The sequence below is a fragment of the Erinaceus europaeus genome, chromosome 1 (genome assembly GCF_950295315.1).
Source record: "Erinaceus europaeus chromosome 1, mEriEur2.1, whole genome shotgun sequence".
Classification (NCBI taxonomy): domain Eukaryota; kingdom Metazoa; phylum Chordata; class Mammalia; order Eulipotyphla; family Erinaceidae; genus Erinaceus; species Erinaceus europaeus.
The window spans coordinates 149385446-149400206 of NC_080162.1; the positions used below are offsets into that span (position 1 = coordinate 149385446).

Consider the following 14761-nt stretch of genomic DNA (forward strand, 5'->3'; position numbering starts at 1 on the left):
CACAGCTCCACTGTTCCTGGAGTCCACCTCCCCTTTTTTTTGAGAGGGAGGGGGTTGGAGAAAGGGAGAGACATACCTGCAGTACTTCTGCACTTCTCATGAACCTTAATCCTGCAAGTGGGCACTGTACCCGTCACTTGAACCTAGGTGTTTGTCTACAGAGATATGTGCACTCTACTGGGTGGATACTATCCAGCCCCTTCTCTGTTTTGTTGTTATTCTTGTCATCATTATTGTCACCAGGCCTTCCCACTCTAGGTCAACTCTTTCACTGTAGTCAGGAGGAGAGAAGGAAAGACATCACAGAACCTAAGAGTTTCCCGGTGCTATGGGACCCAGGCTCATACCTGTCTAACAGGGTAGGCATCTTTCCAGGTGGGCTCTCTGCTGGACCCTCACTCTCTGGTTTTTAAGAAGCAAGGGGAGAGGTTCTAGGTAAACAGAGGAGGATAGATTAGGAGACATCTCAGGCAAGCTTCCTGGAAGTAGAAAAAGGGTAACCAGTGTCTCCTGAGAGTCAGTGGAATAGCTCACTTGGTTTGTGTTTTTTGTTTTTTTTTTTGACACCTGCAGACCTGCTTCACCGCCTGTGAAGCGACTCCCTTGCAGGTGGGGAGGGGAAGTGGAGGGAGAGCCTAGACCAGGAATCCTTACACCGGACCTTGCGCTTTGCACCACGTGTGCTCTAATAGCTCACTTGGTTAGTATGCTGCTTTGTCATGTGCACAACCCAGCAATTTAAACCTGACTTCCACTGCAATGAAGCAAGTTTTGGTGTTGTTCTCTCTCTCTCTCTCTCTCTCTCTCTCTCTCTCCCTCTGTCTCTATCTAAAACAAATAAACAAGTATCCCTAGAAAAAAGGAACTTCCGGAGGCACCCAGAAAATCTCTTCAGGGATGGTCACTTCTCTCTATATACAAGCAAACACTTAAGCCTGGTTCCCAAACATCTGGATTAGAATCCCAAATCAGTGTTCACTGAGCATCTGCAAAAAGGGACCACTGGTGGCAAGACAGCAAAAAACAAAACAAAACAAAACAAAAAACAATCAAACAAACAAAAACGGCAACTCCGTAGAGCCTCATTATTCAGACGGCCATGGGATGGGGGCAGAGGCTGCCCCAAACCCTGAGCTTTTGTTCTTGGCTTCTGTCCATTCACAAGTCACCTTGAGTGTCTCCATGGGTCAGGTGATGATGGGGCAAATGGGAGGTCATTGAGCTGTCAGTCAAGAGCTATTGTCTGCAGACACCTAATTACCAAGGTCAACAATGTCACTGTCACCCTAGGGCAGGGCGGGGAGGCAGTATAAAAAATCCAGGGCACTGTCCTGGACGTGGCCACAGTGGCATTCAGGGCACCACTGCTCTTCCTCTTCCAAGGTGGGCACACCCATGATTCGTGCCTTCTCCTCTGGCTGTCCAGGTACTGGGAGTGCACCCAGGGTCCCAGAGAGGCACTCCAGGAGGGGTTTGTGGGCAGTGAGAGTTGGGTGGATGTTGGGTGGGTGTTGGGTGATGGGAGTTGGGGCCTCCGAGTGTGACAGCTGTGGCCTCTACATCAGGGTTGTGCAGAAGGATGGGGGACACTGACATGCAGGTTTAATGACCACAGACAAATGTCCCCTAAGACTGCATGCCATTTATTTATTTATTTATTTATTTATTTATGTATTTATTTATTTATTTATTTATTTATTTATTTTCCGAATATAGAGAAAGAGGGAGAGTGGGAAAGCAGACGTCAGAGGGATGGGGGTGCCAATCCAGGGTCCTCCAGCAGGCGCGGCGAGACGGCCCCTCCCGCCGGGGTGCGGGCGGGGTTGGGTGGTTGGGTGGTTGGGTGGTTGGGTGGTTGGGTGTCTGGGTGGGCGGGCAGACGCCCCCTAGCCCCGCAATGACATCAGAGGCTGAGGAGAGCGAGAGCGCAGGCGCCGGCGGAGAAGGGGGAGGAGGGGGAGGAGGCGGCCGGGGAGAGCGCTCCTCCGCCCGCCGCCCGCGTCCCTGAGCCCCGCTCCGCCCGCCCGCGCCGGGGTCCAGAGCGCGCCCTGCACCGCCGCCCTCCGCCGCCGCCCGCGCAGCTCCTCCTCCGCGCCCGCTGGACACGCAGCCGCAGGCCCGGCCGGGACACAGCGGGCGCGCAGGGACGCAGCGCCCTCCCCTCGGCTCCAGCACCGCCGGCCGCTCCCCGCCCGCGCCCTCGCCGCTCCCGCCCGTCTGCCCGCCCGCCTGCCCGCCGGCACCATGTCCGCAGGGGGAGATTTTGGGAACCCACTGAGAAAATTCAAGTTGGTGTTCCTGGGGGAACAGAGCGGTGAGTACCCCCACCCCCGGCAGAGCACCCCGCTGGGACCCCAGCTCCCAAAGGGCAGGATGGGGCGCTGGAGGTGGGTGCCCGCTTGGGCGGGGTGCGGGTTGCGGGGGCGCGGGGCCGGGCGGGGCCGGGAGGGGCCGGGAGGGGCTGGGCAGGTGCCGGCGGCGGAGGGCGGCGGCCGCTCACACTGCGGCAGGGCTGCGGGGGGCGGGGGCCGCAAGGGGCAGGAGCGCCCCTCTATGGAGGACGATGCGAGGCGGGGCTCCGGCGTCTGTCCCCCCCACCCCGAGGGGATCTCCGCGGACTGTGCGTGTTGATGACCGGCGACACCTGTCTCCCGAGGAAAGAGGGGGTGCAGACACCTGCCTTCCCCTTACTGACGGGCACCGAAGGTTCTAGACCTGCGGGCCTGTGTAAACCTTTATGGGGCTGGGTGGGTAGGGGCGCCCTGGGCGATGACAGCGAGGGTTCCCAAGTCCAGGCAGATTGTGGAAGGGGGGGACTGGGGGCACCTCATGTCTGGATGCCTTGCAGCCTGGCTCTGGGCAGAGAAAAGGAGCAGGTGACACGCCCTGCCTGCCGGGCTTCACAGCACCCCTCCCCAGAGCTCTGCGGGCTGGCGCTTCCCACCCCCACCTCCCTCCGGCTCCCCAGCCTTCTTGGGGGAGGGGAGGTCAGCGTGGCAGCCGGCCAGGGTGGGGGCGGGGAGCCACACGGCTTCCCTGCCGCCTGGCAAAGCATCTCAGGCTGGGTTCTCAGATGGGGAGAGTGGGGACCCCTCTGACACCTGTAGGGAGAGGCATCCTCCCTGAGACCTCTCACTGGGGTTGTAGGGGGGATAAACTGAGCCTTGCCTTGCCCTTCCCCCATCTGAACGCAGGACAGGGCTGGGGTGGGTGGGTGGGCAGGTCTAGCTCTGCCGACCCACCCAGTACATTGGGTTTGGCACCCAACCCAGGCAGCCTTGAAGGGCCTGGTGGGCCCAGGCACAGGGACAGTGTTGCTGTGACGTGTGTCTGGGTGTGTGTGTTTGTGTGTGTGTGTCCGTGTGTCTGTCCTCTCTGCCATTGCTGGTCGCCTTGGATGGATGGCTCAGAGAAGGGGGCCCAGCGCGGGTCTGTCCCTCATTCCTTTTGGGAAGGATGGGGGTTGGAGAGCAGGCTGGGCATTCAGCACCCAGGGCACAGGAGGGTGGGCTAGAGCTGGGTGGGGGTGGTGGCTCCAGCCCACCCTCCTGTGCCCTGGGTGCTGAATTCTAATCAGCATAGATTTCTTTCAGAGGTAACTGTTCCCAGTAGCTGGAAGGACTGACTGGTGGTCTGCACTGCCCAAGCCTGGCTGGTCTTGCTGAGCTCTGCAGGAACCTGAGTTCAAGTCCTGGAGTATAGTTCCTGGCTGGGCTGCCCAGAGCAGGTGCCAAGACCTCTCAGCCTCTGTTTCTCTAAAATGGTTGCTTCTCTTCCTTCCTGCTTCCCAAAAGCCTGGATTACAGGAGGTGCTGGGAGGCTGGGGGTGGGGGGTGGGGGGCAGGCTGACATTTGTTTATTCTAAGTCTGGACATGCTTCAGGAAGGGTCCGGGGGTTGGTGAGGGTATTTCTAGAGACTGAAAATGTTGGGCTCTTAGAATCCCTGATGGGCCATCTGGGCAGTGGTGCAATGGATAAGGTGCTGAGGTCCCAAGTTCAACTCCCAGCAACTCATGTTAGTTCTCCATTCTCTTTCTCACTGATAAATATATAGATCCTTTAAAACCAAAAAAGCCCTCTGATGGGCTGAAGCCCCAGCTGAGCCCTCCAAACCCCTTGACCCTGAAAATCACAAAGATGAAAGCTAAAGGCTTAAGAGATGGGTTCCTGTCCCCACACACACATTGTTTGATGACTCCCAGGGACAGAGGAAGACTGGCCCAGGGTCTCCTTGAAAGCTATTAATCCTCCTGGGGCAGGGACCCATAGCCCCTCTTCCCAACCTCTAGCCTATCATTGGGGAGCCAGGTGACCTTGACTTGGAGAAGCCCAGAATCATGGAGCCCCCTGTAGAGGAAGAGTGGTCACCACCCAGCGAGGTCCTGTAGTCATTGTGATCTGGTGGGTGGAGTGGGCCAGCTGGCTAGGGACAGGGCTTGTGGGACAAAGGCATCACTGTAAGTGAGACTGGTCACTCCTGGCTTTCCTGCCAAGCACACTTAGACCTTCAGAGTCTCCACCTCCCTTGTGTCACTAGGAAGGTTTTCACTTGGGATTTTTCAAAGCTTTTTTGGGGGGTGGGCAAGTTAGGTAGGGGACACACGCATCCCAGAAGTATCGAGAGGGGATCTGCCACTTCTGTCCTGCATATGGTTGCCCTTTGTGCTTACCTGTGCCACAGTGTGGCCTCCAAGACCTGGCTCTCTCCCACCCTGACTCATCCTCCCTACTGTGCTTGGGGACCTCAGGAGACCTGAGCTTCAAGGAACCTTCTAGAGCAGCAGATTGGGTTTGCCTGTCTGAACCGAGTTCCCTGGGCTGGAGGGAGGGACCCTTCTCTGGTCCCTGCACCTGCCAAAGTGACAGTCTCTCTTAAGGCCCATGGGTGGAGCCAGGCCTCAAAAGATATTTGGACCAGCTGGGGAAATAGCTCAACTGGTGGGGCATCAGACTTACATGCCCAAGGTCCCCCAAGGTCCCTAGTTCAATCCCTAGCACAAAAAAATCACCCTTTAAAAAGAGAAAAGAAGGGGCTGAGCAGTGGTATACCACATGGAGCACGTTTGCCATCATGCACAAGAACCCAGGTTCAAGCCTCTGGTCCCCACCTGCAGTAGGGGAACAGTATGAATGGTGAAGTAGGTCTACAGATGTCTGTCTTTCTCCCTCTCTGTCTCCCCTTTCCTTCTCAATTCCTCTTTATCATATATATAGCCAATGACCTGCTTCAGTGGGGAGCCTTGAGGTGTTGTTCTGCAGAGGACACCTCCCTGCCCTTCATAGCCCAAGACTCCTGCTCTCTGCCTGACAGTAGGGGACACTGTGGGGAGGGTACCCTGGGTGTGGGGTGAGGAGGTTCCTTGAAGGAGGCAGGGCCGTATAGTCCTGCTGGTGCTCAGATTACTCTCTTTTTCTCTCTCTTAAAAATATTTATTATTTCTCAATGACAGAGACCAGAGAACTGCTCAGCTTCTGGCTTGGAGATTTAACCCGAGACATCAGGGCCTCAGGCATGAAAGTTTTTCTTTTCCAGAACCATTATGCTGTCTCCCCAGCCCCAGATGACTCTTTTGCCCACTGGCTGTGCCTGGGTACTGATGGGAGTGTTGGGCATGCTGCCAGTCCCGAATGGGACACTAGGAGACATGAAGGGAAGACTGTCCCCAGCAGGTGTCTAAGTGGGGAGAGCTGCTGGTGGTTAGAGGAGGGGAGCAGGATGCGTCTGCCTGCTGGCCTCTTCTGAGCCCCCCTTCCAGTACAGGGGTGAATGGGCAGGACAGCTCTGCCTGTGGCCCCCTGTGGAGCAACCAGCAATTTGCTTCTCCCCATCTCCACCCCTGCCATTCCAAGCACACTGGGTGCTCCTGGGACCCTGCCCACCACTGCCTTTGTCCTTCCTGTCCTTCCTGTAGTCACTCGGCCCCTCTCTCCTGCCCCCGCTCCCCTCCCTCCCTCCCCATCATCTGTTTCTCTATCAGCTCCCAAGTGTGTGTCTGGCCTGATGGAATGGATGGCCCATGGGGAAGCACATGTCTGTGACTGTCACTGCAGCAAAGGTCCCCGAGACTTTGGTGGGGCAGGACAGCTGTTAGGGGAGCCCCTACCTGTACTATGTGAGGCCAGCTTTGGGTGCAGCTGTCAGCAGGGCTTCCTTGGACTTGGGAGGTACTGTGTCTGTAGGCAATGTCTGCTCTGGGTATCTGGGTGCTGGTGCAAGGTTGGAGCCCTGTCCTCGGTTCAGTGGCTCTCACCACCTGAGAGGATCACCCTCCCTACCTCACCCTGCCTTCCCTCTCAACCCCCTACTGCCACATGGGCAGCCTGGTGGCTGTATCTGAAGTCTGCCCTGAAGTCCCCTCCTGCTCCTCCTTTTCCCTGTCCTCTTCCTTATTTTTCTCCTCTTTCTTCCTTCTCATCCTTCTCTCCCTCCTCTTCCCCTCCTCCTCTTTCCTTTTTAATGCACTAGGAAATTCCCAGTACCAATTTTTACATTTGAGGGGGAGAGAGGAAGAATGAGGGAGCCAGGAGATCGTGCACCTGGCAGGGCATCTGTCTCACTATGCAGAAGGCCCCCAGGTTTGAGCCCTGGCACCATATAGGAACGTAATAGCACCAGGGAAAGCTCCATGGGTGATGGAGCAGTGCTGAGGTCTCCTGGCCTCTCTGTTTCTCTCTCTCTCTCCCAAGTAAAATTAAGTAAAATGGAATTGTATGTGTGCCAGGCCCCAGCACTGCTAAAGACAGAGAGTTAGAGTGAGAGAAAGAGGAGAGAAAGAGAGGCAGGAAGAGAGAGATTGCATCACCACTCCATCATCCACATCCTCCCTTGGTGCTGTGGTTACACAGTACGCCCATGTGGTGCTGGGGCTGGAACTCAGGGCCTTGTGCACAGCAAGACATGCACTTGACCTGCTGAGCCACCTCCCAGGCCCATGCCAAGCCTTCTTTGTTACGCCTCCTCCATTACCTGCACCTCCTGCAGTGCCCAGCCCTCCTGGGTCCCCAAAGAGCTTTGTGAGCATGTCAGATAACAACCACAGGCTGCCCCTTAGTCTCAATGACTCAGGATTTTTAAATGTGTATTCACTTCTCAGAGTACAAAGCCCCCATCGAGTTTTAAGCCATTTTTGGATGAATGAAGGCCTCTTAAGGAAAAGGGTCTCAGTCATCTGTCCTCCTCCCCACCTGCAGGAGGTCTGTCTCCTAGAAGCATCTGGATTGGAAAGTGAAGTGATTATGCGTGTTGTGTGCACTGGTGCCCATGTGGAGATCAGTTGTGAAGGCTGCTGGGAACTAGGAAGCTTGCTCCTGACACCTGCTGCTTCCTTGGCCAGGGGAGGCCGGCCAGCATCGCTCATGGTGCTGGTGCAGGTGTCAGGCTGAGGGAGTCCTGTCTATGCCAACCCACAGCGCACCTTTTGGAGCCAGTGTTCTCTGTGCACCCCATCCCTGCCCAACTCCGAAGGAATGGGGAGAGGCAGTGAAGCTACCAGATGGAGGAGGCAGAAAGGAAACTTCCAAACCTGTTGATTTTCCAAGTGGGAGTGACTTGTCATACTGCCCTGCATCATGGTCTCCCAGCTCATGCCTCAGTGGCTGGCATTAGAGGGGTCTAGGGTATTGGGCACAACCCAGGATCCCATGCTTTATTTGTTTAAAGCCATGTATGTGAGGTGAGAGGAAGCTAGGCAGACAGGTGAACATTAGCCTGCATGTGGTATAAGAAAAAAACAGTGCCCTCAACACTGGTGACAGGGACATAGGAACTGACAAGGAGAGACAGAAGCAACTATGTTTTATAGTAATGACTTTTTTTGTGTGCCACCAGGCCTATCACTGGGTCTTGGTGTTTGCATGACTCCACCATAGCCAGTGGCCTTCCCCCTTCCCCTTTTTGATAGAGGGTGAGAAACAGAGAGAGAGAGAAAGGGAGGGGGAGGGAGAGAGAGATAGAGATAGATAGATAGATATCTACAGATGAGCACCAGGGGCTTGGATTTGAGTCCTCAAACAAGGTGTGTGCTCTCTACCAGATGAGCCACCACCACTTATTTATTTATTATTAATTTGCCACCAGGGTTATCTCTGGGGTTCAGTGCCAGCATTACTGTACTGCTGCTCTTAGTGATCTTTTCTTTTCTTTCTTTTTTTTGCTCTTGTCTAGAATCTAGATCAGCTGTTTGTTATCATATCTGGCTCTACATCAACAGCAAACTCAGAATTAAGGACCAATTAGAACAGGTTTTTTTTTTTTTTTTTCCCCACCATATATTCAAGTCTCAAAAGGAAAAAGATGGCAGCTCTCTGGAAAATCAGGATACCCTCAGTTCTAATGGGGAAATGTTTCCCTGGTCATGAACAGATGCACTAAACAAGGGATAGGCAACCTTTTTTTGGCCAAAGTCCATTTGGATATTTATGACATGACTCGCGGGCCACACAGAATGATCAACTTAAAAATCAACACTTGTAGGGGAGTCGGGCTGTAGCGCAGCGCAGCGGGTTAAGCGCAGGTGGCGCAAAGCACAAGGACCAGCATAAGGATCCCGGTTCGAACCCCGGCTCCCCACCCGCAGGGGAGTCACTTCACAGGCGGTGAAGCAGGTCTGCAGGTGTCTATCTTTCTCTCCTCCTCTCTGTCTTCCCCTCCTCTCTCCATTTCTCTCTGTCCTATCCAACAACGACGACAATAACAATAATAACTACAACAATAAAACAACAAGGGCAACAAAAGGGAATAAATAAAAAAAAAAATCAACACTTGTTGTTCTGAAGAAGCTGGGCCAGACCCAAGTATTTTATAGGACTTCTGTGGCCTGCAGGTTGGACATTCCTCGCCCCTGCTCTAGAGAGGCAGAGAGAGAGAGAGAAGGATAGAAAGGAGGAGAGGCACTGCAGCACTGCTCCAATGCTCATGAAACCTGCCCCCTGTAAATATTCCCACATAGTAGCCTGGGGATTGAACCCAGGTCCTTGTACATGCTAACATCTGTTTTCTATGGGGTAAGCCACCTGCTGGCCCCGTTAATGGCCATCCTTTGCTGATTTGACTGTCAGGATCATATGCAGCCCCCAGATTGCCGTGAGTTCTGTTAAGATACAACAGAAAAAGCCCCCCCCCCCTTGTTTTGTCATTCTTGCCTTTCCTCAGCCAGCTATGAGCATTTCTACTGGCCAGCACTGCTGACACTTTGCACTCTGGCTGGGTGCAGGCCTGAGTTGGAGTGTGTGTGTGGGGTGCATCCTGGGAGCCTCAGGGTTTCGTAGTGACTGAACCATTGAATGTTCCAGGCCATGTGGCCTCAATGTGAATGGTTCAGAGAGACTGTTCAGGTGGACTTCATGTGAAGAGGAGCCAAGGACGGAGAGTTGGGGGAGGATGCAGAAGCAGGGAAGCCACTATCAGAAACACATGGCCACCTCCTTGTGGCCCTGTGGCAGCATTTCCCTTTCTCGACAAGAGGAGGCAAGATGGAGGTGTTCTGGGGGTGGTTGTGAGGGAGTAGCTTCCCCAAGAGAGGCAGCTTTGTTAGCTCCCCAGAGACAGGCTGCTGGGAAGGGGTCACCTTAGCCTAAGGGGACTGTAGCCATAAGCCAGTAAGCCAGTACCTGCTCCCCAGGACTGGGCAGGGAAGACAAGGCTAGAGACCAGAAGTCCTACGGATGCCTAAGAAAGGTTCTTTCAGGGGGTTGGGTGGTGGCACAGTGGGTTAAGCGCACAAAGCTCAAGGATTGGCACAAGGATCCTGGTTCGATCTCCCGGCTCCCCACCTACAGGGGAGTCCATTCACAGGTGATGAAGCTGGTCTGCAGGTGTTTGTCTTTCTCTCCCCCTCTCTGTCTTCCCCTCCTCTCTCCATTTCTCTCTGTCCTATCCAATAACAAAGGACAGCAACAATAACAATAATAAATGCAACAAGGGCAACAAAGGGGGAAAATGGCCTCCAGGAGCAGTGGATTCATGATGCAGGCACTGAGCCCCAGCAATAACCCTGGAGGCAAGAAAAGAAAAAAAAAAAGGTTCTTTCCTTTTTTTCCTTTCTTTCTTTTAAAATGTTTTGTTTATTTACTTTTTTTTAATGAGGGAGATACAAAGAGAAAGATTACAGAGAACAAGACCAGAGCACTGCTCATCTCTGGGTTAGGGTGGTGCTGTGGATTGAACCTGGGACCCCAGAGCCTCAGGCATGAAAGTCTTTTGCAGAACCATTATGCTATCTCTCCAGCTCCTTCTTTTCCTTTAAGAGCTATTTATTTATTAATGAAAGAGAGGAAGAGAACCAGAGTATCACTCTGGCACATGCAGTGCCCAGAATCGAACTCTGGACCTCATGTTTGAGAGCCTTACCCGCTGCACCACCTCCAGGGCCACTATGAAAAGTTCTCCATCGAAGTTTTTAATGCCCTTTGTCACTTCTGCTCTCAGCTAAATGGGATCTTTTTGAAAAGTGAGTTTTTGCTGCCACAGATATGCTGTCATCTTAGGCAAGTGATTTATTTTTAGCAGAAAAGCATATTTATCCTGGTCTCTTGGTAACTAGGCTGGTGGGATCCCAGGGGACTCAGCCACGTGTCTTGGGCTAGGTGCCACCTGTTCCCAGGTGATGACATACCCTGGGGACTGGCTGGAAGCAGATGAGGCCTCACTTGGAAGGGTGTGGAGGTTGGGCTTAGGGATGAGAGCCTGAGGCGAGGGTTACTTCCAGGAAGTGCAAAGAATCAGAAGCCCAGTGGGTGATGTGGGTGGTAAGAAGGGAAGACAGCCTGGTGCTAGGCAATGGCACACTTGGTAGAGAAGACACCTTATCATGCACAAGGACCCAGGCTCCAACCCCCAGCCCCCACCTGCAGGGGGGACCTTCATAAGTAGTGGAGCAGTGCTGCAGATGTCTCTCTCTTCCTCTCTACCTCCCCTTTCATCTCAATTTCTCTCTGTCTCTTTCCCAAACAGACAAATAACAAAGGTGGGGGCGGGGAACCACTGGGAGTGGTAGAGACATCATACAGGCACCTAGCCCCAATGGCAGCCCTTGTGGACAAAACAAACAAGTGAAAGACATCCCTTATGTGTTCTTCTGTGCTGGAGACCACAGCTTTCTACCAAGACCCAGACAGGGACTTAGAGAGCTCATACAATAGAGTGCTTGCTCTACCATGCCTGAGGCCCTGGGTTTGAGCCCCAGTATCACAGGAAAGCACCATGGCATCAGGGAAGCTCCACAGATAATACAAAAGTCCTGTTGTGCTCCCCCTTCACTCTGTCTTCTTCTTTATGAAAGAAAGAAGCAAAAGAAGGGAGGGAGGGAGGGAGGGATCTTCTAGGGAGCAGTGGAATCATGTATGTACCAAGCCTCCAGAACAAGAAAAATAAAAAATAGAGACAGCCATCCCCCAGGCTCTAGGCAATAGACAAAGCCTCTGGTAGTTCACTCTAAGAAAGGAGCTTGCAGGGAGTCCGCGGTAGCGCAGTGGGTTGGGCCCAGGTGGCGCAAAGCACAAGGACTGGCTGAAGGATCCCGGTTCGAGACCCTGGCTCCCCACCTGCAGGGGAATCGCTTCACAAGCGGTGAAGCAGGTCTGCAGGTATCTATCTTTCTCTCCTCCTCTTTGTCTTCCCCTCCTCTCTCCATTTCTCTCTGTCCTATCCAACAACAATGACATCAATCATAACTACAACAATAAAACGAGGGCAACAAAAGGCAATAAATAATAAATAAAATATTTAAAAAAAAAGAAAGGAGCTTGCAGCTTGGGGATAACTGTCTTTCCATTTCCCCTGTGGAGGATAAGGAGGGGGGTCTCACAGCTGGGGGGTGCTTCATAGGGACGTCATGTGAAGGGGGTCTGGCAGAACCCCCTCTCCCCCCATGTGCCTAGGCCTTAAGGGGACTCTTCCTTCTGGGGCTTGGAGAGAAGGCAAGCTATTTGCTGAGGAGAAAGAGGTCCCTGCAGGCCAGGTCAGGTGGGCAGGAAGAAACAATTGCCCCCCTTAGGCAGTTGGGGTGCCCTGAGGAGGGAAGGGAAGTGAGGTATCTGTGTGGGAGTCTGATGATGCAGGGTTGGGAGAGCAGGCACCCTGGTTCTGTCCAGTGTGAACTTCTGACCTGGGGGGATTTGAAGAGAGTTTCCAAGGGGTGGTGGGCTGCTGAAACCCTCTCCAGACACCTCAGACTAGCCCTGCAGAGAAAGGATGCTACTCAGGTTCTCTTGATGTGTTGATGTGAGCCCTTCCCAGATATGAGCTGGAATCTCAACATGGTGGTCATTTGCATTTCTCTAGTGGGGAGTGAGGCAGAATATCTCTTCATGTGTCTGTGGGGCAGATGTATCTCTTCTTGAGGAAACTGTCTTTTCAGAGCTTGTGCCCACTTTATTACTGGGTCATTTTGTGTTCTTGTTGTTGAGCTGTCTGAATTCTTCATAGGTGTTTGATTATCAGTTCTTTGTCAGATGTGTGATATGTAAATATCTCCTGATGGGTCAGAGCACACACTTTACTTATACATGAGGACTGGGGTTCCTTGGTGGGGAAGAAAGGAAGAGAGAGAGAGAGAGAGAGAGATTAAAAAGGGGACAAAGGAAGCTGGAGAAGGAGACCCTGTGGAGCCCCAGAAGGCCACTATGTCCTTGCCAGCCACAGGGTGGAGTTCAAAGCACTTTGGAGAAAGAATGATGAGAGGACAGGCCATCCTCAGGGTACCTGCAGGTGCTCTGGTGCCACCAGGAACTGTCCTTGGTCAGTGCCCGAAGATTTTTTTTTTTTGGTTGAAAGATACCCTTTCTGGCAAGATAGTTCACCTAGATATGCACCTGCTTTGCCATGTGTGGGGACCAGGTTCCAGCCTGGTCCCCATTGCCCTGAGGGAAGCTTCAGTAGTGTGGTGTCCTTCCTCTTCTCTTTCTTTAAAAGAAATTTGAGGGTGGTCCAGGAGGTGGTGCACACATTACCAGACTTGAACCCCTAGCTCCCCCCCTGCAGGGGGGAAGCTTCATGGGCAGTGAAGCAGGTCTGTAGGTGTCTAGCTTTCTCTTTTCCTCTCTTCCCCTCCCCTCTCAATTTCTGTCTGTCTTATCAAGTAAAATGGAAAGAAGAAAAAAATAAAAAGGGAAAAATGGCCATCAGGAGCAGTGGATTCATAGTGCCAGCACTGAGCCCCCAGTGATAACTGTGGTGACAATTAAAAAAAATTTTGTTTAATTTAATGAATGACAGAAGAGCACACAGTACTGCTCAGCTCTGGCTTATAGTGTTGCTGGGGACAGAATGTGGGACCTCAGAGCTTTTGGTGTGAAAGTTACCTGTGCTGTTGTGTAAACCGCTATGCTGTTTCCCTGACTCTCTACCTCCTTTCTGTCTGATAAAAGCCACCCAGGAGGGTTGAAGTCTGGCAACACCACCAGGATACAAGGACCCCTTATTTCGTGTTGCCTCTCCTCACCTTCCTTACTTCCTTTGATGCTGATGGAGTCCATAGCCTGTCTGCCCTATTCTTCCTCCTTTTCTGGGGACTATGGTGCTTTCCCAAATCCACAGTCACCCAGTCAGGGAGACAGGTGTGAGGCCAGACTTCCTCCTTCACCATCCCCTCTTCCCCCTCTTTGCAGCAGAACACATAAAGGACCAGATGGCATCCACAGCCCTTGAGGTGGGTGGAAGGTGATGGGCAAGTGAGTGGGTGACACAGGGCAGGGTGGGCCCAGGAATAACCCCACCCAGCTCTGGCCCTGTTGTCCCTGTCCTCCCTGCCTCTGGGTCCCTGGATGACGGCCAGGTGGCTGAGGGTCTGCCAGAGGGAAGAAATACTTAATTACAGCATCCAACAAGGAGCTGTGCGGGTGTCTTAATTACCTCGGAGTCCAGGGGGATGCCTGAAATGGGAGTTTTCACCTGTTTCCATGTTTCTCCTGCAGTGAGCCAACCAGCCCCTGGGGTGCAGCTAAGAGCTGTCAGCACCCTCATCTGGAGCTACCTTGCTGAGCTCAGGGTGGCTGAGGTGGAGTGTTGAGGTCAGATTCTTGGTTGTGTAGAAGTAGGCCAGAAGGAGAGAAGGAGCAGACAGGTTTAGTGGTGTCTCCATGAGGCCTGGAGCCTTGTCAGTGGCAAGGACTTTGTGCAGATGCTGCCCCACCCCCACCCCAAGACTGATAGAAGCACAAATCCTTCGCCCAGTCCAGGGCCACCTTCTGACTTGGGCTGGCTAATGGAGGGCTATGGGCTGGAGGTGCAAAGATGCCACCTGAGGCCTGGGGACAGCTGTTCAGATGGAGAACACTGGCATCTGTGAAGCTAGTAGCCTCCCAAGGAGGTCACAGAATGGCAGTGAGTTAGTGTGGTCTTTGCTGCCGCCAGACTGGGCCCATGGATTCGCAGGTGGGACCCTCCTGGGAGCTGGTCTGGGTGGTGTGTGTGGTTGGGTCAGCAAGTTCACATGTGCTCTCACTACCTCTCCACTTGAGGCCCCTCTGAAGGCCAGGGAGCTAGCACTGTGTTTTCTGTAACAACCATATGTGTCTGAGGCTCTGGGGGTCCCAGGTTCAATCTCCAGTACCGCCATAAAGCAAAGCTGAGCAGCAGCTCCCTCTGACCTTGAGAACCAAGTCAGGTTCCATGATGAAGCTGAGTGGCCTAGCCCTCTGGCCTCTCTCTGCCCCCTCTTTTCCTCCCAACTCTCCTCAGAGATGGAGTTTGGTTTACCCCAAACCCACCTCCACCCCCACTGCCAGTCAAGCTGTGTTTGCCACATACCCCTCCTCACACTC

At 53.4% G+C, this 14761-nt stretch overlaps 1 protein-coding gene across 2 annotated transcripts in view; it reads left to right on the forward strand.

The window, feature by feature from the left end:
- The first annotated feature begins 1872 nt into the window (after positions 1-1872).
- The window catches only part of RAB6B (RAB6B, member RAS oncogene family), a 64317-nt gene continuing 51428 nt past the window's right edge, over positions 1873-14761 (forward strand). The window contains exon 1 of one of the 2 annotated variants that reach the window (XM_060197005.1): positions 1873-2314. In XM_060197005.1, the coding sequence (XP_060052988.1) occupies positions 2245-2314 (70 nt within the window). In that variant the 5' untranslated portion in view covers positions 1873-2244. The remainder of the gene's footprint in view (positions 2315-14761) is intronic. The other variant, XM_060197010.1, reaches the window with a different exon arrangement.